The sequence below is a fragment of the Pangasianodon hypophthalmus genome, chromosome 6 (assembly GCF_027358585.1).
Source record: "Pangasianodon hypophthalmus isolate fPanHyp1 chromosome 6, fPanHyp1.pri, whole genome shotgun sequence".
Taxonomy (NCBI): Eukaryota; Metazoa; Chordata; class Actinopteri; order Siluriformes; family Pangasiidae; genus Pangasianodon; species Pangasianodon hypophthalmus.
This window is the reverse complement of record NC_069715.1, coordinates 27,645,023-27,668,722: the sequence shown is the minus strand read 5'-3', so window position 1 is coordinate 27,668,722 and position 23,700 is coordinate 27,645,023. Positions and strand designations below refer to the sequence as shown.

Sequence of the window (23,700 nt, the reverse complement as noted above, 5' to 3'; positions counted from 1 at the left end):
GCTGATTTCACCCTTGAGCTTGATGGCTATTGTGTGAAATGTAAAGTTAAGGCCCTTGGTCTTTTTTTTTTTTTTTTAACGTCTTTATCTGCTCTCAATCAATTCCACAGAGTCACCAGCTACTTTCGCATCGAACTCTTTCCTAACAAGAGAAAGAACTACAAAAACCACCACATGGCCGATCACATGATACGTACTCCCCATGACAACCACCAGATTACTAACTAACAAACCTTTTCATTATTACTCAGTCCCTTTATATAACCCAGATTTTCACTCCTTCATTGCATAATCTCGCTCCTAGCCTGGTTCTAGTGATGACTCCAAGCCTTTTGTTCATTGCTAGCTTTTTGGATTTTGACCTCTGTTTATTTGATCACTTTGCTTTTCGTTTGCCTAGTTCCAGTTGTTTGCCTGTTTGACCACAATATTGGATTTTCCCTTTTTGGATTATTTGCTGCATGCTTTTTAATAAAACACTGCATTTGCATTCAACATGTCCCAAATTTCTGACAGTCTAATCCTAGACATTTGTTTATCATTGGATTCCCACGTAAATAAAATGTCTAATTAAAACTAATTAAACAAATGTCTCCTGTCACGTCCTCACCTTGAACAGCAAACGGGATCGCTTTCAGGAGCTTCAGGGGCGGGGCAGCAAAACTGGTGCAGGACAGTCTGGCTTCTGTAAAAGAGAAGTCAACATTTCTAATTAACATCACTAGCACACATCTTTTATTACATCAGTGTCCGTAGTGGCATATTTTATATTTACACTGCTGCTAAAACACTGAAACCTCATTATATCCATTAACATATTGTTGGCTTTGGCAGCGCTTTCCAAATGCAAAGCTGTGAATGATGTGTAAAAGCTGAGAATCATTACTATCAAACCAGCACTGCTTACTATTTTTCTATAAATTCACACTTTTTATATTCCTAGGACTATTATGTAATTTTAATTACTTTTGTTTACCAATTCAGAATTATAGTCCATTGATTTTAGTATATTTTAAATAATAGAAGTGAAATGTACAGAATATCGCCCTTACCACAAATGTAGTCAATCAACCAAGACATGTTTGGTGCCTGAGGGTATTGCACTGGAGCTATGAGGCTAATCTTGCTTCCAGTATAGCATTACTGAATATGCATCCATAGATAATCACATACAGACCACAAAACACATCATCTGGCTCAGAAACAGCATTTATAAACAGTAGGACATATTTAGAGTTGAGTTCCAGATACTTAGAGAGGAGTTAATACGGAAACTGCATACATCGTTATTCAGACCTCAGAGCTAACTATTGGCTTAAACGCTACTCAGTTGAGAGGATTTGTGTGATCCGGGCAGAGTTTGCTGAAAACAGAGGTGTGGTATCAGTCACAGACAATTCTGTCAATAACGTAACATTAATTTGAGTTCATGATTAACTGTCGGAGCACAATATAAAAAAAAAAAATAAATGCAAAATAATAGGATGTGCTGGATCAAGTGCTATTCTATTCTATAGGCTGCTGAATAATAAGTATAGAAGCCATATTGCTAAATTAAACCAGACTTATAATAATTAATGTGATCTTTTTAATTAGGAATATTAGTTGTTTATTTCAATGCTTCTCATTCATATATCATATGTCTCTTTTTGTTTTTTTGTTTTTTAAATTGTCTCTTACTTTCATTTACATGGATTTATTTAAAAAAAAAACAATCTTTTTCTTCAGATAGCATTTTATATCCCTTATTTTATTCAGGATTAAAGACAAGCGCTTGTGTTTACAGGTGGTGGTCTAGATGCTATTCAAAACCCCGTCTCAGACGCTTCTAAAACTCCGTCTCAGACGCTTATACTCAAGAAAATTCTGGCAACCTCTTAAATGTAAATTACACCCAGGTGATCTTAATAATAATGAATGGGTCATTCAGCAAATCAGCTTCAGTACCTGTGTAACCTGAGTCTGAATACAAGGAATCTTCCCCAGCGTAAATGCTGATGTAACGTTTCAACTCTGAAAATGACTATCATTAAATTATGGCAGTGCATTGTTATAAATATACTAATATTTTGGAGCTATATTATTACTTATTAGCTGGACCAAAAAAAAAAAAAAAAAAACATGCTCAGAAAGAAAATTATTTGGATTCATTGTGTGCTATTACTGTATTTTTAGCCTGGTGACATGTTTTTGTAATATCATACAGAAACCATTTAAGCACATCTGTGATTACTGAACAACTCGGCAGAAGTATAAGTGTACACATTTCATTACTTTAAAATACTTTAAAGCCAAGAACATTTTAAAGGATGACATATAATTAGTAAATTGTCATTTTGTTTATGCTGGTTGTACATTTTTGTGCATAGTTTGCCATACAAAGCTTTAGTTGCTGGTCTAAGCTTTAGTTTGTCCTAAAGTAAAGATCAGAAATAATTCCACAAAAGTGGTAATATTACATTTTGATTAAAAAAAAAACAAAAAAAACACATATTTCGTATGATTAAGGAAGCCAGGGCTGTAAAGGTGCAGCTTGTAATGTTATGTGAATTTTAGTTACAATTAAAAAAAAAAAAAAAAACATTGACAAGACTTCCACTTCCCCCAAACCAACCACACAATTTTTCATACAGTTTGTTGAAGCTGTGTGTGCCTTGTCAGTTGCCTTTTAAGAAAAAAAAGGCAGAGCTGAGGCATATAACGGAAGAATTACTGAGATTGTTTCTAGAGAGATCCATTGCATGCAATTATTAGGAAGCGCTGTTTTTAGTAATTAGCTGAATGTAACACCTGATATAACTGATCAAACTACAGCTAGAGTTCTGCTGGGAAATAGCCACACACAAACACTGAGCTTCTCCTTTCCTTAGAGAAATGTTAATTATGCACATAAATATACATGCACAAATATATACATATATACACAGAAAGAGAGAGAAAGAGAGAGAGAGAGAGAGAGAGAGAGAGAGAGATCCAGAGTACAAATGCAGTATGAGAGGTGCACTGGGGCAGATGAGTGGTTCTAATATACGTAGCATTTCTCTCTCTCTCTCTCTCTCTCTCTCTCTCTCACACACACACACACACACTCAATCTCTAGAGTGGATTAGGAGGCAGCTGGCGGATCAGCTCTACATCCTCTATGGGAATTTGACTTTAATGCTTCACTTAATGCACAGTATGCTGTAGTCTATTTGTGTGTGTGTGTTTGCGTGTGTGTGTGTGTGTGTGTGTGTGTGTGTGTGTGTGTGTCTATTTCTATGTTCATATTTTTGTCTGCATGCCTGTAAGTGCACTTAGGTATGCCTGAGAAATAGGAAGTACTCTTGTTTACTGGAGCTTCACATTAACGCGACAGCTTTCCATCCTCAGACACGTGCCGCATTAAAGCATTCCATCTGACAAACCGGGTTCTCGCTTCTGCAACAGCGACGGCTCTCTAGATGCAGCAACTCGAAAATGTTACATGTAATTTTAATCATCCTCACTGTTAGTAAACCCATGATTTCACCAGTCGCTGACAAAATTTTACAATAAAATACAAACTGTGCAGCAAAGATAGAAATGCAATCTGTTTGTGAGCAACAATGTATGTTTCTATTTATTCACACATAAAAGCTTAAAACATACTCTTAGACACTTTAATGGTTCTTTGGCTGTCCCTCTGGGGGAACCATTAAAGGTTCTATGTAGGACCCTACAACAGAGTGATTCCCTGTTATAAAGGGGTTTGAAGAAGAACTATGCTAATAACCCAGAATTATCCAGTGAACTCTTGAAGAACCATTTCTGTATGGATTGTTCAGTTCTCCTTCTGGGAAGAGTAGGACTCCACAACAAAGTCTTTCCATATTAGAAAAGATTTCAAGAAGAATCATTTTTGGAAGCTAATACCCCTTTTTCCAATGAACCCATAAGGAATGCCATGAAGAACCCCTTTTAAAGAGTGTATCAGAACATCTCACTCTTTGCTCTTAAATCTAAAACCCCTAAGGTGTTTTGGTATTTCTTTTGGGAAAGCACTTAAAGGTTCTAACAGTGTTTCCCTGATAGAAAGGGTTTCAGAAAGAACTACACTTTTTTATCCAATGAACCATTAAGGAACCTCTAAAGAACCCTTTGTTACATCTACATCTAACTGGTCACTCTTCACTTAAATCTAAAAGCCCTAAGGGTTTTTTGGTACTTCTTCTGGAAATTCTCTTGATGGTTCTGTGTAGAAACCTACAACAGAGGTTTCCTGTTAGAAAGGGTTTCAGAAAGAACTACACCAAGATCACATATTTATTTAAACGATCTCTTAAAGGACCCTTCAATCTTAAAACTAAAACCCTTAAGGAATCTTTTGGTATTGTTCTGGAGAACCCTTCAATGCTGTATGTGGAACCATACAACCCTTAGAAAAGGTTAAAGAAGAACCTTTTTTGGAGGCTCAAAACGCTTAATTATCTAACGAGGAACTCTTCAAGAACCTTTTTTTGGAAGAGAGTATAATTACATTTCTCTCTTCGCTCTTGGAATAAAGGAGAAATCTAAATGCCTTATGGGTTCTTTGGTTATTCTTTGATTCTGGGGAAACCCTTAACAGTAGAATGTTTCCCTATCAGAAACGGATTAAGAAGAACCATTTTTGGAACCCTTAATTATCCAGTGAACCTGTAAACATGCCTGAAGAATCTTGTTTTTTCACTCTTAGAAATAAGGTTAAATCTAAAACACCTAAGAGTTCTTTGGTTGTCCTTCTGGAGACACTTTTAAAAGGCTCTATGTAGAACCCCACAGCAGTATACTTTGCTGTCAGAAAGGGATTCAGAAGGTCAGAAGGTGTTGATTAATAATCTATAACAGCAGCTCTAACAGTAGTTCCAGCTGCAAATCATAGGTTTATATTAATGCGCTTGTTCTAATGTACTGTAATTTGGGGTAAATGGAGTGTTTTACGTAATCTAAATGTAATAGTAGACTGATGAAAAACATGTTGTTAATTAACAAAAAAAAGCATATAGTTCTTGATATATTATCTATAACTCAGAGCTGAAACCAGTTTTCTGACAAAAACATTCTTCAGGACAGAGGAGTTTATGATTTCTCTGTAACATGACTGCGTGTTTGTTGTCTTATTCCCTTCAAGTGAAAGAAAGAAAAAAAAGACTGGAGAGAGAACGACTGTTTATTGCTGCTATAACATAAGTGATGACAGGAACTTGTTTCGCAGATGTTCCACAACATTAAATGTAACTATAAACAGATAAAAACTCATGCTTTAATTAATAAAAAAAATGTAACTGCAGGCAAACTGCTGTGGTAAAAGAGACATAAATCACTTTGTGACGTCTTGCAGTAACTTTACTGCAGGAATCCCAGGGGAGCTGTATAAGGAATAAAACACTTCAGGGTGTGCTGTTATAGGAAAATAATTAACTTCAGGGTGGTAAAAGTAACTCTTTTAATGCTTTGTGTCGAGTCACAGCACACGGCCCCATCATTGATTATTTTTCTATAACAGTGTTTTTTTTCCTTGCATATCTCCCATCCCCGGGTTTCCAACAGTAAATTTACTGCAGGTTAACAGATACGTACTTTTAAAAATATAAACCCTGAAACTTGTATATATTTCCTCGATCTGAATATATGTAGCCTATAAGGAAATAATGCGTTGCCGTTTTCAGGCAAAACGAATGAATCTATAGTGTGAACAGCAGACAACCTAGTTGAGGATCGATTGTTGCTCTATATTGATTTTTCACTAACAGATTGAAAGGGTGATGTGAGTCCTCAGATTTCTCTTAGACTTGTTTAGGAGTCACTGGATCACAACGGCTTAGAAACCCATGCACAGGCAAGATGTTGCATCAGTGTCAGTTTTATTTTATTTCATATTGACATGCTATATTATTATTATTATTATTATTATTATTACTAAGTGGTTGTTCTTATCACTTCATTTTAGTTTATTAGAATACATTATATAAATCATTTATCTGTGTAAAACATTTACAGAAATGTTTTATTTATTTAGGCTTCAGGCTGTACTATGATAACCCCTGTGCATTCCCACTGTGGCTTTAAGGCGAGCTGCGCAGGAGAAAGGCTTTGAGCTCGTGCACGCAGCCCCGTTGCGCGTGTAACGTAACATATGCTCATAATACAGTAAAACTCTGATGTTGTTATGTAATCAGGATGGAGTGGCGTCATCAGTACAGTTGTCCACTTCAGAGCTTATTGCATGAACACTGATTAACATGACTTACTCGGAACTCCTGGGGCCGGTCCGACAGAGCGCAGTGGACATCTGGGGCACCAGGGACCGGCAGCGCGTGTGTGCGTCCGTGTCCTCCGCTGACGAGTCCATGCTTGCACCGCTGGGCACGGCGGGTACCAGCTGCATGTCCTGTGGTGAGTGGTGCTCGGTTGGAGTAGCCGGTGTCCGCAGAGGAGGGGGCGTCCCGTCTCTGCTGGCCAAAGCGGAGGAGGTGCGAGGGGGCGGATGAGGCCGCGACGGGTGCCGGTGTGGGGCGTCGTGGAGCCGCCGGTTTTCTCCAGCCAGCTCCTTCAGCTTGCGCTCGAGCGTGTCGATGCGGCGCCGCTGGGTCTGAATGAGGCCCTGCTGGTTCTGCACGATAGTCGTCAGCTCCTTCAGATAGAGCACCGCCTGGAGAGGGTTCTCCAACAGGCTCGACATGCTGCCGGACGGAGAAGCGCGCCGAGCGAGAGAACGGGTTCAGCCTGCGCGCTCAGAAAGAGAGAGTAAGAAAGAGAGAAAGAACGAGAGAGAGAGAGAGAGAGAGAGAGAGAGAGATGGAGAAAAAACTCCCGCCTCCGCCTCCGGAGGAAAGGATGCGCGAGATGGTGCTGATGCGAGAACGTCAAAACATAAGCACACGGGGGGCGGGGTTTCAGGAGTGACGCAGTGACGCACGTACGGGCGCACAGTATAGAATCGCTCACACTGATGGTGAATCCAGTCAGAAGGTAGAGGGTTAGTTCCCTATTAACCTCTGAAGTCCTAAACTTCCTAGTGGACCAGACAGACAGACATTAACACATAAATAGCTGCTGACACATACTTCCTCACGTGACATTTCCTCTGACTGAACGTGCATTTCTGAATTATAGGAAAATGCATTTCTGATATATACATAATTCAGAAAATTCAATAATATTCAGGCAATGCAGTTTATCCTGATACCTCTAGTACACAGTAAGGCACACAGTTAATGTCATCACTGATCAGTCTGTGGTTATGGGCAGTTTGGCGTAGTCAGTCCACCTACCAGCATGGTTTTGTGAAGTGGGAGGAAACCCACATGGACTCAGGGGAGAACATGCAAATGTCTGCACGGAGTGTGTGTTTGAACCAGGAAGATGGAAGCGACAATTCCATCTGCTGCACCAACACACCACCCTGCTATACTGTACTGTATATGTATGTTCAGTCTTTACGCACATTTGTACAATTCCTTAACCAATTTAAAGAACAGTCCCTGCATGGCAATTCTCTACTTATTTCCATCTGTAGGGAAGTTTCAGACTGAATTTGCTGATCAGGTAAATTGTACTTGCCCCAGGGTGTCAGTAAAAACACATCACATGATTCAGAACAGCCTGGTCTTTACTTAGGAATTATATATATATATATATATATATATATATATATATATAGTTGGACCGCTGTACAGGGAAACGAAGGGCAATTGTTTCAGTAGCCATCTTGGTTCTTGTATCATGGTAAATCTTAATGGGTTTACATAAGTATGTGTGTATGTGTATGTGTGTGTGATCTGGAATAAACAAATGAATAATATATTGCAATAGGTGTTCACTCTCTTAACTCCACTTACTAACTTGTAAGGTTTGGAAGTTTCTAGATCGCCACCTAGAGTCCTTTCCCAGCGTCACCAATAAAAAGGGTCTCTGATTGGTTAAATCTCCTCAACGACCTCAACGACATCAAAAGCCTCATGAACTTTGACTGAGAGCTCTAAAACATTTTCGGGATATGTGTGTGACTGGAAAAGAACCAACCTTCTGACATTATCTTAAGATGACGCAGGTTTTAACGCTTAACTGCTTCAGCTTTAACTCTGTGTTTTACTCCCAGGTAAGAGGTGTTAGTATGGGCAACAGAATGGGACCGTCCTAGGCCAACCTCTTTGTGGGATTTGTCAAGCAAAAATGCTTCAAACAATTCGCTGGACGTTGTACCTGCTCTGTTCCTTAGGGACACTGACAACATTTTTGGAATCGCTACCTGCACACTTGGAGAACTTCAGTTCATTTCTTCCTTCTTCACATTTCACCTAGCCCTGGAATATATATGGAGTATTGCACTCCCAGGCTTCAGAATGTCAGTGAAGTCAGAAGCTCCTTCCATCCATTACACACCTACAGAGGTGTGGGTTCAAATCCTGCTTCTGACAGCTGTTTCCTTTCTGACTGTAAATCTTAAGAAAAAGAAGCACTTTTTTGCTTGCATGTCTGATGAAGGGCTTTTGTCAGAAACATACTGTTTCTCTGGAAACATTGCGTATCAAGATTAATTTTTACTACATTCCACTATTATTTGTGAATTACACTGCAGGTGCTTCCCAGGGTCACTGGAGGACTAGTGGTTGTGCTGTCTCAGCGCTGTGGACCGGGTTTGATTCCCCGGGCTCCCCTCCTGTCAGTTAAGAACAGGCAGTTCAGGTGAATATAAGAAGCTGGATGTTTTTAGCAAACGCCCTGCACCAACCATACAGGCAAAGTGCTCTACGAGTTGGCAAAGATTTCTAATCAGAAAAAAGGAGCTGTCAGAAGTGGGATTTGAACCCACGCCTCCATGTGGAGACCAGAATACTCAGCTACGAGGAAGGCATTGAACCTTGAGTCTGGCGCCTTAGACCGCTCGGCCATTCTGACATGAATAGGGAACTCTCCACTCTACTTAGCAATGCGCTGTTGATGCCAGAGGTCAGAGGAGAGTTACCAGGCTGGTTCAAGTAGACAGGAAAGCTACAGTAACTCAAATACAAAAAAAGTTAGTGGCAGCTCTGTGGGTGAATGCACCATGTTGATGAGAGAGGTCAGAGGGGAATGGTCAGACTGGTTCGAGCTATCAGGAAGGCTACGGTAACTCAAATAACCACTCATTACATCCATGCTGAGCACTAAAGCATTTCAAAATATGCAACATCTCGAACTTTGAATCTGATGGGCTACAACAGTAAAAGACCACATCGAGCTTTATCCCTGTCAGCCAAGAACAGGAATCTGGGGCTAAAGTGGGCACAGATTCACTGAAACTGGGCCGTTAAAGCTAAGACAAATGGTCCTATATGGTCTTTTTGCAATCTTCTGCTGCCTAGATAGGGTGAATATAAGAAACGAGATGTTTCAAGCAAATGTCCTTCATCAACTGTGCAAGCAAAATGCATGCCAATCAAGTGAAATATCTATGGTTTGAGAGGCAAAAGACCACTCATTTTGTATTTTTGATAAGGTTTATAAGCAAAAATAAACAGCTTGGGATTTGAACCCACACTTCTGTATGGAGACCAGAACACTCAGCTACCTAGAAGGGATTGGACCCTGAGTCCAGGGCATTAGACCACTTGACCATTCTGACATAAAAGACCAGTTAAAAACAAAAAAACTGCAGTTCACTCTCCTTAGCGTGCTGTAAACAAGAAAAACCAGGCACATCTGTCTCTAGATTTTGTATAGAAAGGAATGATAACAAAAAAAACCACCCACGTAGTAGCAATTCTGCAGGCAGAAATGCCTTGTTGATGTGAGAGGTCAGAGGAGAATTGTCTGGTCTTTTTTTTGCATTCTTCAGCTGCCCATTTTAGGTTAATACAAGAAACAGGAGGTTTCAAACAAAAGTCCTTCATCAACTGCACAAGCGAAGTGTTCTCAGAGCAAATGAAGTTTGAGAGGCAATGGAGCATTCATTTTGTATTTCTGTATTTTGTTACCCAGCTCTGCAGATGGAAATGCCTTGTTGATGAGAGCGGTAAATAGAAAATAGCCAGACTGGTTCGAGCTGACAGGAAGGTTATGGTAACTCAAAAAAAAACACTCTTTACAACAATTGTGACCAGAAAGGCATCTTAGAGCAAACCACATGTCAAACCTTGATGTAGACTGGCTACAACAGCAGAAGACCATGTCAGGTTCTAGCTATCAGGAAAGCTATGGTAATTTAAATAACCACTCCTTACAGCCTTGGTGAGCATTTCTAGCAAACGTCCTTCACTAAGCAAGCAAAATGCTTTCCGATCAAGTGAAGTTTCTGCTGTTTAAGAGGCAAAGGAGCAGTCACTAAAAAAAAAAAAATCCTAATCAGAAACAAACAGCTGTCAGAAGTGGGATTTGAACCCACGCCTCCATCTGGAGACCAGAAGGCTCAGCTAGCTGGAAGGTATTAAACCTTGAGTCTGGCGCCTTAGACCACTCGGCCATTCTGACAGGAAAAAGAGTTGCCTCTCTCCTCACAGTCCCAGGAAGGAAAAAACAACCCCAGGAACACTACTTTGATGAGAGAGGTAAAGGCTAAGGTAGAAAGGCTGTGCTAACTTAAATAACTACTCTTTACAACAACTGTGATCAGAAAGGCATCTTAGAACACACAACACATCAAACCTTGATGTGGATTAATGGCTATAACAGTAGAAGATCAAATCAGGTTCAGGGATCTGAGGCTAAAGTGGATACGGGCTCACTGAAACTGGACAGTTAAATATCAAAAAAATATCACCTGGTCTTTTTTCCAACACTCATCGGCCTAGTTTAGTTGAACAAACGACGCAGGACATTTCCAACACAGGCCCTTCATCTGCCGTGCTTCTGAGATATATATCTACTGGTTCCACTATGTACAGCCCCAAGGAACTGAGTGAAGTTGCTCTATAGCTATGTATAGGGCTATATGCTGTACAGAATACACCCTATAGGATAATAAAACCATATCTCTCATTTTGTACATCATTTTCTTCAACTGTGCTGCATAGAGATGATGAAGCTTTTGACTTTGGATTGTAAAATAGGTTCTCAAACCCAGAAATGCAATTTGTAAAACGTCAAAAAAAAAAAAAAAAAAAAAAAAAGAGAAATTGTTTTGCCTGAGTAAAGTGAAGGGAAGTTGAATGTGAAATGACTGAACAGAAAAAAAATAAATAAATAAAATAATAATAATAATAATAATAATAACCTTTATTTTACATAATCAATTGTAACATTGTTTTTGCAATAACTATAGCTATACACTATTTTGTAAGTGTGAATAATAATAATTTTGTCAAATCGTAACGAATCTGCCATCGTAAATCAAGAAGTTAGTTATAATCTTCTGTCATGTGACCAAGGGACGCGGAAGTTTTGATCTGGAAGACCTGTGCAGCTTCTTCAGTCTGTGATGCGAGGAAAGAAAATCGTCTTGTTTTAAAGTTTAGAGCTCGACTTTCTAAATGGGCAGGTAAAATTTTCCCCGAGGTTTTATTTTGATAAATAATTGTAATGTTTTGTTTTTTGAACAGAGCCGCCGTTCGTCTTTTGGATAGCTTTAGCTAAGTTAGCTGGCTAGCGAGCAAGCTGTTTACATTATGGGGAAAAGTGTAGGCGGTATTTTCTCCGGCAAAACAACAAAACGTCAAAACCTGTTGCTTTTCTGCGACACACGCTTACGATAACACCATTTATTAGTCAGCTGATTAGTTATTAAGCTAGAGGAAATGTCCGTTTCCGGCTTAGTGTAGCCCCTGGTCACGTGACTCCCGGTGACTTGGTATTATTGATGTTAAGAAAGAGAAAGAAATTCCTCAAGACATCAGTCCAGCGGTGTTAAACTTACAGATGTTACAGATATCACGGTTTTACTGTATCTCAGTATTAATCAACTATTTAAAATTCTTCCCTTCTGGTGTTATTTATTTATTTATTTATTATTTGTTGTTGTTGTTGTGTTAATTGTTGTTGTGTCTTTTGCTGCCTTCTTGGCCAGGTCACTCTTGTAAAAGAGATTTTATTTCAGTGAGTTTTTTTCCTGGTTAAATAAAGGTTACTTACTAAAAACACACGAGCTGGTGGTGAAAATGAAACAAATATTTATTACAAAATATCACCTCCCCTAAATATTGTTCTTCATATTTTATATTTCTGAGAACAAATTTCCATAAAATTTCTTCCACTGTCAGTATTTATCATGTTGTGGTTGTAAGCTGAAAGAGGAAAGCCGGTACCCTGAGCAAAAAAAAAAATGTAGCTAGTTAAGTCAAGTGGTTTTTACTGTGATGATGATGATGATGATGATGGTGTGTGTGTGTGTGTGTGTGTGTGTGTGTGTGTGTGTGTGTGTGTGTGTGTGTGTGTAGGATGACTCAGAAGCACCACCTGGAGGGCCAGGTCTATTCTGTGCCACTGATCCAGCAGGACCTGCGGAGGGAAGAGGCCATGCACCAGATCACTGATGCCCTGCAGTACCTGGAAAATATCTCGACTGATATCTTCAGCAGGTGAGACCCCGTCACCGCAGATCAGACGCGTGTGGAAAGGCAGAAAGCCGTGATCATGTGACATGGAAGAGGTCTCATGTGGAAAACGTGACTTCTGTGTACGTCATCAGTGTAAAACTGTGCGTCCCAAAGCTGGGAGAAGACGTACTGTTTTCCTTCCTGTCTCTCTGTTACTGTCTCTCGCTGTCTGTCCATCCACCCATCGAGCTCTCCATCCTTTGGTCTGTCTGTCTGTCTGTCTGTCTATCTATCTATCTATCTATCTATCTATCTATCTATCTATCTATCTATCTGTTTCTGTGTCTCTCTGTCAGTCCATCTATCGATCTATCCACCTGTCCATCCATCTATTCATTCATCCCTCCATATGTCCATCCATCTAATCAGTTGCCAGTAATTAAATATTGCTCAGACAGGTATATTTTCTTTTTTTAGTCACTTTATTTTTGCTGTTTAGTCAAATCAGTTCTTTGCTTTCCAAAACCCAACATATGTTATAGAACAGGACATAAAAGCAAAAAAAAAATAGGTTAGATGAAGTTCTGGTATTTAAAGAGAAGCATTTTAGAGAACTGGCTTTCAAGAAATAATAAACATATACATTTACTTGTAAAAGTCAAATAAAAAATGTGGATATGGCAACCAAATTTAAATTTTATGTCAAATTCTCGCACTCCAGCAGTTCGATTAAGCAGATGTGCATATGCAATATGTAAATATCATCAATTCTTTTCTCTTCCCTCATCCAAGCATGTGCTAATGAGGATTATATTTAACCTGCACTTGGTCATTAACATGCACTGTTTCCAAACGTATTTCATAAGCTGTTAATATTAAAAAAAAAAAAATTAAAATGTAATCTTGTTCTTGTTTTCTAAAATAAAAAGGCTGTTTTTATATAAAAATAAAATATGACAGATATAGAGCAGAAAATGTGGGAAAAGGGCAGAAGGTTCAGTAAATAGCAGATGCAGTAGATTAGGTGTTTTCTTTTTGTTCTGTTTGTAAATACGTGTGTGTGTGTGTGTGTGTGTGTCTGTCTGTCTGTCTGTCTGAGTGCTAAGATATGGTAATATCAGCTCCAGGAATGGAAAAACCAGCCGTAGTGTTACCATGACAACATAGTGGAGGAGAGATGTTTTGCTTGGTGTGTGTGTGTGTGTGTGTGTGTGTCAGTGAAGATAACTGCTGGTTTTCTGGGTCAGCTCCATTAGGATGTACTCTCTTTTTTCTTTCTTTATTTTTTTTTAATTTCTCTTCATTTCAGCCCATTTCACTCCTTACTAGGCAACAGGGTGTACTCAAGATGTGTGTGTATCTGTGTGTGTATCTGTGTGTGTATCTGTGTGTGTATCTGTGTGTGTATCTGTGTGTGTATCTGTGTGTGTATCTGTGTGTGTGCTTGTTTTGTATATCATGGTGCAGGGAGAAATTAGAACTCCAACATGGTCTCTCTCTCTGTCTTTCTCTCTCACTCACTCACTCACTCACACACACACACACACACACACACACACACACACACACACACATAATTGAGTGTTTTGGTTTTGCAGGGTGTCTCAGAGTGTGGAGAGGAACCGCGCTCACCTTCAGGCCGTCACTGACCGCATTAAACTGGCTCAAGCTCGAGTTCAAAAGATTAAAGGAAGCAAGAAAGCCACCAAGGTGATAAACACACTTTCAGTATGAATACACACACACAATCACACACATCCGCACGCATACACACACATATTTTTCATATCTGTTACACCATGCTGCTGTTGAATTGTCCATTCTGATTGGTCAGACGGTGTTGATTAATGTTCTCTAACAGCAGCTCTCTCAGTAGTTCTGGCTGTAATACAAATCACAGTTTTACATTAATGCGCTCGTTCGAATCCATTTTGGTTTCTATAGTAACAGCTTACACAGGGAGCTTTTTTGGCAGACAGTGGGTATAATTTTATTTAGCCAAAGAATAACTGTTTTTTGTTTTTTTTTTAAAAAATAAAATCAATAAATTTTGGCAGGTTGTTCTAGTATAAATGGTATAAAGCACGTCATAAGAGGAAAATAATCAACTCTGGAGTAATAACGGCTGCTTCGTACTAACTCTATAAAGCAAATCAAATCAACACTTTTCATGCTATATGTAACCATGGCGACAAACATAAAGAATAATTTAGCTCAGCGTATATATATTCATGCTATGTTATTATCTTTGCTGTTATGCTGTTTAACGAGGAGAAAAGGAATTTTTGAACCTGCAGTATAGTGCAAAGGTCTTAGGCACATGCAAAGCAATGCTGTAAAGAAAAGATGCTTTCAGAAATAATGTATTTTATGGATCCTACTTAAAAAAAAAAAAAAACTACAAAGAGCAATAAACAGTATATCAATATTTGGTGTGACAACCCTTTGCCTTTAAAAAAAAAAACAACAAAAAAAAAAACATAGTCAGTAGATATGAACAGCTTAGAGAATCTGCCACACACTGCAAAAAAGTCATCTTAGCAAGTGAAAATATCTTAAATATCGTCAAATATATGTAGTATTTCTTATTATAAGATTACAATCAGCCAAATATAAGATCTTTAAACCTATTTCTGGACATTATTACTCATTTCAAGCTTGAAATTTTCTTATTCTATTCTATTATTGGCAGATAATTCTCCTTCTTTTTAGAAATAAATGCTTAAAATAAGTAAAAAGGATCTTCCAATAGAACTATTTCAAGCTTGAAATGAGTACAAATGGCTTGAAGTAGGTTTAATAATCTTATATTTGGTTCATTGTAATCTTATAATAGGAAATACTAGAGAACTGTGACTATATTCAAGGTATTTCCACTAGATAAGATGTCATATTTTGCAGTGCAGTTCTTCTGGAGACTCTGTTACGCTTGCTTTTTTTCTTGCAGGTAATCTCAGCAGCCTGTATTATGTTTTCTATCTGAAAAGTGGTCTCTTATGCAATATGTTGCTTTCTTTACTGACATACAAACAGTTTTCTGTAACATTTCATATTTTGTTGGAAAAGTAATGTTTGACAATATAAAATGTTTTTGTACTGACTCGATAATGAAGAAATCATAAAATAAACATCTATAACAAAATTGTACTAAAAAGTTAACTCTCTTGCACAGTATATTTGCGTATTTGTATATTTTAATTTGTTGGTAGAGACTAAACTTGTACTCAGAAGCAACAGGCGATGATTAATTTTTTAAATACATTCCGTGTTGCAACACAGAGCTGCAGTTTCAGTGACGTTTGTATTGAGATTTTCTCGATACAAATTTGCAAATTTGGTGTGATGCTGTAAAGTGACAAATCCAAACAATTGGCTCGAACGATTCCTCAGATCGATCTTATGGAGCATGTGGTCCGACGTTTCTTCACTTCCCCACTCATAACTCTAGTTCCTAGCTGCAGTTAGTTCCCATTTACCGTTTGTTGCACAAAAATGGAAGAAACACTTGGTATAGAGAGATTATAAAGAAAAATAAAGCTTGGAACGAAGATAGCAGAGATTGTTGATGCTTCTGTTGAGTGTGTGCAGTTAATACAGCTAGCTTCTTTGATAATCTAATCTGAGAACAAAGCTAGTGCAACGCCTAGGACGTAACGTGTAAATCAAACAAGCAACTTTCATACTGATTAGTGCATTATTTAATTTGCATTAAACTAAATATCTTTAAATGCTTGACTGTTCCTCGTCAGAACTAAAAAACAAAACAAAACACCATATCACCCTCCATCTTCATGGTGATGTTTGTTTTGATCTGAATCATTTCCTTCTTTTATGTTACCAGCTAACGTTACTTTTGCGGTTGAACTATTGTACAATTAATCATTGTAATTATGCAGAAGGGAATAATTTATATGCTAAAGTGTGCTGAAGTGACTAACAAATGTAGAATGTTAATTAAATAATGAGTTTGCTAATTCGTTATTCAGTTAATATTAAGAAAAACATACGAAATCTGAGATTGCAGTCGCTAGTCATGGTAAAACCGGCAGAAGAAATAACGAACTGCCTCATCTTCTGCCTCATGTTCTGATATCAGGACACATCATTAGGTCCCTTACATAACTCAGTATTTATAACTGAGTCTGTAACTCCATTATTACTCAGCGGCCACTCGAGACACGCAGCATTTGCTTTACAGATGATCTGCAGAATGGAATTAGGGTGTGCGCTAAATTAAAAATCTGTATGCGTCGTACAGAGGCTCCTGTGTCTGATTAAAACATATCTGATTAGGTGTGCATATCATTTGCAGAAGCTAACAAATGTGTGCATGTGCAAAAAATAAGGATGTCTGTGTGTGTGTGTGTGTTTAGGTGTTTTCCAGTGCTAAATATCCTGCTCCTGAGAAACTTCAGGATTATTCTTCCATATTTACGGGTGCTGTAGATCCAGCATCTCAGAAACGACCTCGCTACAAAGTTCAGGGCAAGCTCCGCCCCCTGGATGACAAGGCCTTACAGGTGAGTTACGTCTTTATTTTTCCTCCACTTTTCCATATTATGTCTGAATCCCTCAGTGATTTGATGTATGGTGGATAACATGGCACTGCAGATTCCCATCAGGATTCCCATCATTCCCATCCCATCCAATACCAGGCTGAAGTGAGACAAATCCGATTTTCTGTCTCAGTATGATACAGATCTTTTTTGAACAGTGTGATTCCTTTTCAAATCAGCCACTTTCATATGTGGTCCTAGATTGCATATACACTCACGTGTCACTTTAATAGGAACACCTGCACCCCTGTATCATGTGGCAACAGCACCTATAAAATCATGCAGATACTGGCCAAGAGCTTCAGTTAATGTTCACATCAAACCTCAGAGTGGAAAGAAAATGTGATCTCAGGGACTTTAAACATGGTATGGCTGTTGGTGCCAGATGGGCTGATTTGAGTTTTTCAGAAACTGCTGGTTCTCAGATTTTCACGCACAACAGTCTATAGAGTTTACACAGAACGTGAGACTTGTTTAGGAAGGCTACGGTAACCTTAAATAACCACTCTTTACAACTGTGGTGAGCAGAAAAGCATCTCAGAACACAAAACAGGAGCAAATAAATCAGTATTGTGCAAAGAACCTTGTAATGTGAATGAAACCAAAGTAGGTTTTTTGTTTGTTGGTTTTGGTCTTTGCTTGCTTTTATTCATGTCCATGTTCTTGTGTGTTGCAGGAGAAGTTGATGTATTTTCCAGTCTGTGTGAACACTAAGAAACGCTCAGAGGATGAGACGGAGGAGGGACTGGGGAGTCTGCCAAGAAACATCAGCTCCGTCAGCTCTCTGCTGCTCTTTAACACCACAGAGAACCTGTGAGTCTCTATACACACACACACACACACACACACACACACACACACACACAGTGCCATACTTACCAGAGGCCTGCTTTACTTGGTGTGTTTTAGCATTGGTCTCAGAGCCTTTCTGGTGAATATGTGAACACATATGTGACGTATATACGTTTGTAAATGAAGTCTCAGACCCTTCAAGTTTCTTACCCGTGTGTGTTTATGGATGTGTGTAGGTATAAGAAGTACGTGTTCCTGGATCCTCTGGCGGGAGTCGTCACTAAAACCCACAACACACTAGAGACAGAGAAGGAGGAAAAGCCGTTTGACGCGCCACTGTCTATCACTAAACGAGAGCAACTAGAGAGACAGGTGAGAGTCAGACGTGTGTACAAGGAGTGTTATTGGGTCAAATCACAGTAAACACAATCTCTTTGAGTTATACACAGTCTGATTTAGCTAGCTCACTAAAAACAAATCACAATAAAGTCATGAGGCTGTCAGCGGTCATGTATAGTTGGAGAAGCTGGCTATAAAGAACAGTTTAAATGTAGCAAATGAATGTAATATCTTTTGAAATATGAAGTATTTCATTGCTCCTGTTTTAATTACCTTTTCACTTGTTCGAAAAGGTAATTTCATCTGATCAGTATGTTGACGGGGTATCTGTCTGCGTTTTTGACCACCACAAATGCACACTTTCAGATCTGCTCTGCGAAGAAGCTGTACTTTTTATCTGTTTATAGATACATTTTATCTGTTTATAGTTACATGTTAATGTTGTGGAACATCCGAAAAACTACTTAGTTCCTGTTCTCACTTATGCTTTGGCAGCTATAAACAGATATAGCCTTTCTTTTTTTTTTACTCTGTTTTGAAGTTAATAAGACAAAAAACGCGGCATGCTGCTGAGAAACCATAAAGCGTAAAGTCCTGACGACTTTCCCGTGGCAGAAAACTTACTGGCTGTTACAAAGAGCTGACGCTGGAGACTCCTTCCATAAATGTTAAACGTCTTCTTGCAGAAAGTTTCACAACATCAACCGTTATTCCTTTTCCCTGTTAAATAACAAAGAAATAACGGCATTCACCGAACAAGTCCCTGTGTCAGCTGTTACCATAGAAACGGTAAAATATTAGAAAAAGTGCGTTAATATGAAACTGTGATTTTTAATTACAGCTCACATTATTGTCAGAGCCGCTGTTCTAGAGAATTAATCAACACTTCTGACTAATCAGAATCAAGATTTCACCAATTGATTTTTAGTAATTAATTTTTCTGTCTCTCTCAGACTGCAGAGAATTATTTCTATGTGCCAGACCTGGGGCAAGTGCCCGAGATCGATGTGCCCTCTTATCTGCCCGACCTGCCTGGCATCGCCGATGACCTCATGTACAGCGCTGACCTCGGCCCAGGCTTCGCCCCTTCTGGTGCTGGCAATGCGACCATGCCAGAGCTGCCCTCTTTTGGCACAGAACAGGAAGAAGGTGATGGACACAGAGATTGCAGAAACTTTTGACAAAAGTTACAAGTTTTTGATGTTTTAAATTTTCATATTTCAGGCTCCCAGTTTCGATCCGAGGCTCCTCCTCCACCTCCGCCTCCACCTCCTCCACCCCCTCCTCCTGAGTCTCCTCAGGTTACAGCTCCTCCCCTTGGAGCTCCTCCAGCCCCGCCTCCTCCTCCTCCACCGCCTCCCGCTGTTCCAGATGACACAGGTGGCGGAGGTGTGTCCAGTCATGCCCCGCCCACAGGTATTCATCAATTTCCTTAAAGGCTGAGTTTATATACTGTACACCAAATTAGATACAACAAATATCTATACACAAATATACACAAGGGAAATATTACAGTATGAATAATAATAATAATAATAATAATGATTTTTAAAATTCTGGAATCATTCATATGCTTGATCCTTAAAATTACAATTGCTTTAAAATTAGCTTGTATTGTCACGTTTTGATGCCTAAAAGTCTAATATTGCATAAGTATTCACCCCCTTAGTCTGGAACTAAAATTGACTTAATGGGGATTGTATGTCATAAATCTAAGCAAAATAATCCATAATATTGATGCTGGGGAAAATCAATATTGTTTACAAAATAATTTAATAAAAAAGAAATAAAAAATGTTGTGCTTGCATAAGTATTCACTCCCTTTGCTGTGAAACCCCTGTATTAGTCCTGGTGCAATCAGTTTCCATCAGAAGTTGCATAATTGGTTAATTGGAATCCAACTGTATGAAGTTAAAGTGTCATGTGATCTCTCTCTCTCTCTCTCTCGCTCTCTCTCTCTCTCTCTCTCTCTCGCTCTCTCTCTCTCTCTCTCTCTCTCTCTCTCTCTCTCTCTATATATATATATATATATATATATATATATATATATATATATATATATATATATATATATATATATATATATATATATGCATGCAAGGTACAATTATACTGTATTTTAATGTTCGTATTACACTTTTCTGATACTTATTTGGTATCCTTTTAAAAAAGCTACACATGACCGACCTGTTGCTTTAAGCATGTGTGTGTGTGTGTGTGTGTGTGTGTGTGTTAGGTGCAGTAAAAGGTGCCCCTACAGAGGTTCTGCAGCCGTCGGATGGGCGAGCCAGCTTGCTCGAGTCTATTCGTAACGCTGGCGGCATCGGTAAAGCCAAACTGCGCAATGTTAAAGAGCGAAAGATGGAGAAGAAGAAACAGAAGGAGCAGGAGCAAGGTCAGAGTCAGAGTCTGAACACATGTCAGACAAACAGCACAAAACATGTACTTTACAGCACAGGATGCTTATGATTACACTTTCAACCTGATTTTTTTTCTGGGAAATTTTCCTATAAGCTCTCAAGGGTTTGAATAAAATTATGATTACTTGATAAAAGAAATAAAAGGTTCAGGATTGTTTCATTGGCAGGACAAAATATACTAAAATATTTAAATATTACAGATATGCTCGGTAATCTGCATTTAGAAAGGTGAAATGAAAATATTACTTTGACTGTATTTGCTTTATTACATGTTCTTGTAGGGCTGTAGTCATATATTTTAATATCATTTTAAACCCCACTAACCCCTTTAACCCTGTTATTTTCTGTCCTTCAGTTGGAGCAGCAGCCAGTGGAGGAGATTTCATGTCCGATCTCTTTAATAAATTGGCCATGCGGAGGAAAGGTAGGAGTTTAATAAAAGTTTGATAAAACTTCTCCATTTAACCGAATCATTTCAATAACGTACATCAAACAGAACAGAATGTGTTAAAAATCCTGACTAGTGGAGCGATTATATTAATAACACAATTGCTGTAATGCAGAAAGTCATGGTCTAGTTTTAAAGAAACATTCGCAGTGAGTATGCAGTACTACATTACATAAGGAATAAAACACTTGGAGGTGTGCTGTTGTAGGAAAATAATCATCATCAGGGTGGTGTGATAAAGCAGAACTACAATTACCAACCCGAAGTTGATTATTTTCCAATAACGGCACATCCTGAAATGTTTTATTCCTCTTATACAACAGCGATTTGGCAAGAATTCCAATTTTTATTTATTACAAAATGACACGGAATATTTTTAAACATTTATAGTTTCTTTTAATTTTGCAGAATGCCTGCAAGACAAGTTAGTTCCTGTTATTAATTACATTATAGCAGTCGTTCCCTCACCAGCCCCTCTTTTTAATTTCACTAGAAGTTAATATGACAAAAAGCCCCTCAGCTCATACTGTTATTGAGAAACCAGATACTGTTACAAACTCCTTCCATAAATATTAAATCAACTCCTTACAGAAAACTCCACCATTACAACAGTTAGATTAATTTTACGTTATTTACTTTAATAACAACACGATTTTAAAATGAGGTTTGGTAACACTTTCTATGAAGCCCATGCTCATAATGAATTATAGCCTCATTTATAATTTATTTATAAGCAAGTATTACTGCTCTAAAAAATTTATAAAGACACATTAAGACCCATACTTCATTATAATAACAATTATAGTCATATTTCTGTTATTGGTAGAATTACTTATATGTGATGCACTTGCTTTTTCAATGCCCATGCTCATAATGTATTATACACTGATTTATAAGTATTAATTAATCAGTCTTATGGTTTCATGGATGTATTTATAAAGATGCAGCATCATAAATACATCCATGGAATCATAAGACTGACTGATTAATATTTATAAATCGGTGTATTATGCATTATGAGCATGGGCATTGAAAAAGCATCACTTATAAGTAATTATAACAATAATATAAATGTAACTATAATTGTTATTATAATGAAGTATGAGTCTTGATGTGTCTTTTTAAATGTGTTTATAGAACAGTAATACTTGCTTATAAGTAATTATAAATTCATTATGCGCATGGGCTTCATAGAAAGTGTTACTTATTCTATGATTGAGTGCTTAGATTACGCAGAGCTGTTATTCTAGAAAGTTCACATTCTGACCAATCAGATCTGAGAATTCAACAGCGTGATGGTGTAATGCAGAGTAGTATGCATAATATTTATTTATTTAATTTAAAACAAATCTTATGTGCCATTTCAAAGCTGTACAATTTCTCCTTGACAGGGCCTTTGATAAAATCTGAAATGCTCTTTGTGATATCATGAAGTGCCGTGTGTGTGTGTGTGTGGGTGTGTGTGTGTGTGTGTGTGTGTGTGTAGGCTTCACACAACAGGTTGCTAACAGTCACCTGATTGTGAGGTTTTAGTTTTACTTCATCCTGCTAACGACATATCGCTGTCCAATCTATAGGTATCTCAGGTAAAGTCCCAGGAGGCGGAGACGCGGCAGAACCGCCTGGCAGCTCCGGCAGCGCGTTCGCCAGAATGTCAGACGTGATCCCGCCCCTTCCTGCTCCTCAACAGCCAACTGCGGAGGACGACGATGACTGGGAGGCGTAGCCAAAACAGACCACTTATGAATGACTCTTTAAGAATTGAAAGCACAGATGAACGTTTTGAAGCTGCGGCAACACGACAGACGTGAATTAGACAGGCCACGTTAAAATAAGTTCAAAGCTTTTTATGTCGCCTAACTTGTGATCATTTGCTAAAAATACAAATTTGTATCAGTGTTAAAATGATTCGATTATAAGTCTAGATGATGTAGGGAAAATCTGTGTATATGTAATCTCATCCTTATCCTCAGCTTTTTTTTAGTAGCACAATCAGATTATTGGTATTTTTTGCCATGCTAATGTGTGGCGGATTTATAAAATGGAATATTTATGCAGTCAATTCTCCTGTAATAGAGAAAAAAAAACTATAAAATGTCAACATGGTACATTCCCTGACTCAGTAGTACTGTGTATAGCACTGGAGAGGTTGTCTAACTCTGCACTCCCACTGGCAGCGACACAACACGACAACGCATCAGTTAGAGGTCGCAAACATGACGTGCTACATTAGCAACTTTGTTAGAAGAGGATAATCATAAACCTATTCATTGCACTTAACTAGCTGACTAGTTCACTGTATGTTGTTATATTACTACTTTTTAGTTTGGTCAGTTTCCCAGCAACCAAAACATGGGACTGGGCGGAAAACTGGAGCTTTTACATGCCCAGTGGTATAATGGGTTTATGATTGATCCATCCCTGTATATGAAAAGATAAAAATACTCAAAATAGGAAGGAAATGTGTGAAATCTTATTCAGTATAAAATCCGGGCCTCTAAAGAGTGATTTGTGTAATTTGTGTAATTACATTCTTTACGCACTGATTATTTTCTTCCATCTGCTGGGAAAACACATGGCTCAAGCGCACTGTGTGCACGAAGCCTTAAATGAAGTTCTGGATTTCTAAAACCATCTGAGAAATAAAGTCGTACATCAGCATGTGAGTGAGTTTATCATATATAAATTTCCAG

The 23,700-nt window shown here is 38.3% G+C and overlaps 2 protein-coding genes and 2 non-coding genes across 5 annotated transcripts in view; 1 reads left to right on the top strand and 3 right to left on the bottom strand.

Moving 5' to 3' along the window:
- iqsec3b (IQ motif and Sec7 domain ArfGEF 3b) overlaps positions 1–7,096 on the bottom strand; it is a 38,252-nt gene extending 31,156 nt beyond the window's left edge. For both annotated transcript variants that reach the window (XM_026913411.3, XM_026913412.3), the window contains exons 1-2: positions 6,252–7,096; positions 611–685 (exon numbers count right to left, since the gene is read on the bottom strand). In XM_026913411.3, the coding sequence (XP_026769212.1) occupies positions 611–685; positions 6,252–6,682 (506 nt within the window). In that variant the 5' untranslated portion in view covers positions 6,683–7,096. The remainder of the gene's footprint in view (positions 1–610; positions 686–6,251) is intronic.
- Positions 7,097–8,790: 1,694 nt separating this feature from the next.
- trnal-caa (transfer RNA leucine (anticodon CAA)) lies at positions 8,791–8,901 on the bottom strand. The gene is made up of 2 exons: positions 8,864–8,901; positions 8,791–8,836 (listed from the first exon to the last, which is right to left on the bottom strand). It is a non-coding gene; the product is annotated as a tRNA-Leu (tRNA).
- A 1,440-nt stretch (positions 8,902–10,341) lies between these two features.
- Positions 10,342–10,452, bottom strand: trnal-caa (transfer RNA leucine (anticodon CAA)). Its single transcript has 2 exons — positions 10,415–10,452; positions 10,342–10,387 (listed from the first exon to the last, which is right to left on the bottom strand). It is a non-coding gene; the product is annotated as a tRNA-Leu (tRNA).
- Positions 10,453–11,317: 865 nt separating this feature from the next.
- Positions 11,318–23,668, top strand: wash1 (WAS protein family homolog 1). Its single transcript, XM_026914196.3, has 11 exons — positions 11,318–11,458; positions 12,354–12,494; positions 14,051–14,162; positions 16,826–16,972; positions 17,685–17,821; positions 18,037–18,172; positions 19,093–19,288; positions 19,364–19,555; positions 20,376–20,534; positions 20,915–20,983; positions 22,585–23,668. Exons 1-11 carry the CDS (start codon positions 11,451–11,453, stop codon positions 22,731–22,733), a joined length of 1,446 nt encoding a protein of 481 aa, XP_026769997.1. The 5' UTR covers positions 11,318–11,450; the 3' UTR covers positions 22,734–23,668.
- Positions 23,669–23,700: the final 32 nt, after the last annotated feature.